The 3,247-nt window shown below is 36.4% G+C and overlaps 1 protein-coding gene across 1 annotated transcript; it reads right to left on the reverse strand.

Moving 5' to 3' along the window:
- Positions 1–330: 330 nt before the first annotated feature.
- Positions 331–2,993, reverse strand: LOC115975008 (cytochrome b-c1 complex subunit 7-2). The gene is made up of 4 exons (XM_031095636.1): positions 2,773–2,993; positions 2,505–2,662; positions 2,319–2,366; positions 331–659 (listed from the first exon to the last, which is right to left on the reverse strand). The coding sequence occupies exons 1-4, from the start codon at positions 2,864–2,866 to the stop codon at positions 591–593; spliced, it is 369 nt and encodes a 122-aa protein (XP_030951496.1). The 5' UTR covers positions 2,867–2,993; the 3' UTR covers positions 331–590.
- Positions 2,994–3,247: the final 254 nt, after the last annotated feature.

Here is a 3,247-nt window from a genome sequence, read left to right on the forward strand (position 1 = left end):
GTGTTTCCACTTGATTACATTTCAAGGACTTCGCTACAAGGCCTGTGGCTTTCTTCTACCACAAATTTGATCATGCAACCCATAGTTGGAAAAGAACAAAAAAAGCAAGTGGAAACACCCACCCAACCCACCCTAGGCCCCAAAAAAGATCATCAAACTACTGGACAAGAAGAAACGTATAAATCATCGACAAGGAGAAGCATCAAAAGGAAAATTTTCACTCGCAATGCTTCTGTTTCTTTGGCTGACAAAATAAACATAAACATAGACAGTAAACACCTAGAGTGGAAACCCCAGGATCAGCATCCTACAATAAATTGGAAGATCCAGTTTAAAGTCCAAACAAGTTTATTGCATCCAGTCATAAAAATAACTATAAAGTAGAGTTTTACTTAATTATTTTTTGGTTGTGGGGGGGGGGGGGGGGAAGGAACCCGGATAAAAAGGGTCTGCCAGTACATGAGAATTCATTCATATACCAAAACACAAACTCGAAAATCAAATTTCTGAAAAACAGAGAATAATCCATCTCCCCTTCTACTATGTTAACATTTTACCACATATAGTGACAATCTCATTCAGGGATTTGCTCAGGGAATGGTACGCTGATAGAGAGGCAAAGCTCCCAAAGCCTCACGCTCTTCCCTCTCCCTCTTCACCTGCAAAACACAAGCAACAAAACATTTAATCACAAATTTGGACCTTATGTATATGTATTGCTTGTTATATTTGTTGGGTATCATAAATTGTCAAACTTAAAATATCTAGACTGGAAGCTTCCTGATTGATTATGCTACCCCCCCCCCCCCCCACACACACACACACACCAAAAAAAAAAAAAAAAAAAAAAAAAAAAAAAAAAAAACCCAAAAAAAAAACCTGTTATTTTGTTCATATGGTAAGAAACACCTGATAAGAAGTAATTTTCCTCAGTTATCTTCATTTTTTAGGCGTACATAATGAAATTTATGATTGAGAATTGATATTGCGTTAGTATAACATATACAAATATACGAAAACAACAACCTATGTGAAGCAAGGAATTCTATAACACATAGGAAGCCAACAGGACAATCATGAAGCCAAGCCTACGCATTTTGACAGCTTGATCTCAGATTTTCAGCTCATATGGTAAGAAGACAGTGCCCATTCCAAAATATTCTCAGTGCATGCCTAAAAATGACTAGAGAGGGTGAGAGCCCTTAGAGCATGTGCTTGCACAGATTTGCTCATTCTTCGAGCCCTGCTTCTTCCTTCCCCCAGACATTAAAGATTTAACATTTCCCCAGTGCATGCGTGTGTGTGCCAACAAGTTGGTTTCCAAGTGTGTCAAATGGCAACCGTAAGTGCAGTATCATGGTGTTGGTACATGCTCTCCTCTTTATCAACATCTACAGGTATGAAGATGTAAACATACAGCACACCATCATCTCAATCCTTTGTTCAAAAATAGGCATTCAAAGACTTTAATACTTGGTCACGTGGATGGCTCAACATCAAAATTGTAAGAGGGAATGTGAAATTAGTCATGACAAATGGAGCATGCAATTGAAAATAGTTTTGACTACAAACTTTGAACGGATCATGTCATTGAAATAATTTCAGACTTTAAGTTTAGACCTGGAGCCCAAGTCAAGACTTCAATACAATCAGATGGTGTGTATGTGTGTGTATAAGTTACATGATATCTAACATACAATTTTAAGGAGAGCTCATAAAAAGTACCTAATTAAGGAACTATCTTTTAGCGAAGAGACAGAGCCACAAATCAGGGGTCTCTTGAGAATGAAACAATCACAGCAAAGGAGATACCTTACTCATACGTTTACAAAAAAGTGGAAAAAAGAATGCAAACTCAAATGAAATTATTCAAGGAAAAAAGAGCACTATTTCTAAGTTAGCAAATTACATTTTTACAAAAGTCGACAAGATGGAAATGACGAAAACACTCTGTATCATATCCACCACTTAATTAGTTGGAGCATGCAAATGCAATCACGATGATCATATTGATTCATGCCCCTCTAACTAACAGGGTCTATTTAATCCAACACCTTATTCTATTTTCCATATAAACAAAGAAGCACAATCTAGATCTATAAAACATAAATGTTATGAAAATCCTAGCTTCATTAAACACATGCAACAAACAACAAAAGCAAAGCAACATAAAAAGAACAGAATACTTGCATTAAACAGTTACAAGATTGAAGATACAAAATGTAAGTGTTAGTTATTGATCATGTAAATTTCATAATAATAATAATAATAATTTTGATTTATATTTAACTTATTTAAACTAAAAGCAAAGTACTTACAAGGGCCAGCATTTCTTGAAGGTAGCTCCTGAATGGTGTTTGTACTGCCTGCAAATAAAATAATAGAAAAAAAAAAAAATTGTTTGGTTTCATATTAATTAATATAATTATTAGTAAGTAACAGCAATAAATAATACGGTGTCGTATCGTATAAGAGCGAAGCAGGTTTATTAAATAAGGGTTCACCTGAAGATGTTGGGGAAGATACTGGTGCTTCATAGAGAGGTCCATGGCTCGCTTAAGACGCTGGTTCCGAGCATCAACTATCTCTCTGGGCAACCGATTCAGAGCTTCCTTAATATCCAAATCGTAGTATGGGTCGTACAGATCGTCGTATCGAAGCCCTTTATTATTATTAATAATAATAATAGGAGAGATTATTTATTTAAGAGATAGAGAGAGACACAAATTAATTAAATTTGATTTATGGGTTCGGGAGAGAAGAGAGCTTTACCGTATTTTCTGAGGCGGTTGGAGACAGATTTCATGTGCAAAGCTGCCAGCCAGTTCTTCTTTGGGTCCACAATTGCCTTCATTAACGACGCCATTTTTATCGCTCTCTCTCTCTAAAATTGAACTAGTTTATACTAATGTTATAGCTTCGCTTCAGCTTCTTCTTCTTCTCTCTCTCTCTATATCTGATTTTGTTTTTCTGGAAGGATCCTGTTCTAGAGGCAGGCGGGCAGGGGCAATCTATTTACTATTCTATTATCAACTTTATTGGGCCTCTGTCACAATTGGGCCTAAAAGTGAAGAGAGGTTCAAGTTCAACTCAATTGTATGGTTGTCTCCAACTTGGGAGACAGTACTTAACGTATCGATTCAAGGCCCATGATAGGGTTACTATATGGGCCAAGTATACAATCACTGCGGGTCTCATAAAACATGACTTTTAAGATTGAAAACATGGTTGCTTCCTTCCTCTTTGT

The sequence above is a fragment of the Quercus lobata genome, chromosome 2 (assembly GCF_001633185.2).
Source record: "Quercus lobata isolate SW786 chromosome 2, ValleyOak3.0 Primary Assembly, whole genome shotgun sequence".
In the NCBI taxonomy this organism is placed as follows: domain Eukaryota; kingdom Viridiplantae; phylum Streptophyta; class Magnoliopsida; order Fagales; family Fagaceae; genus Quercus; species Quercus lobata.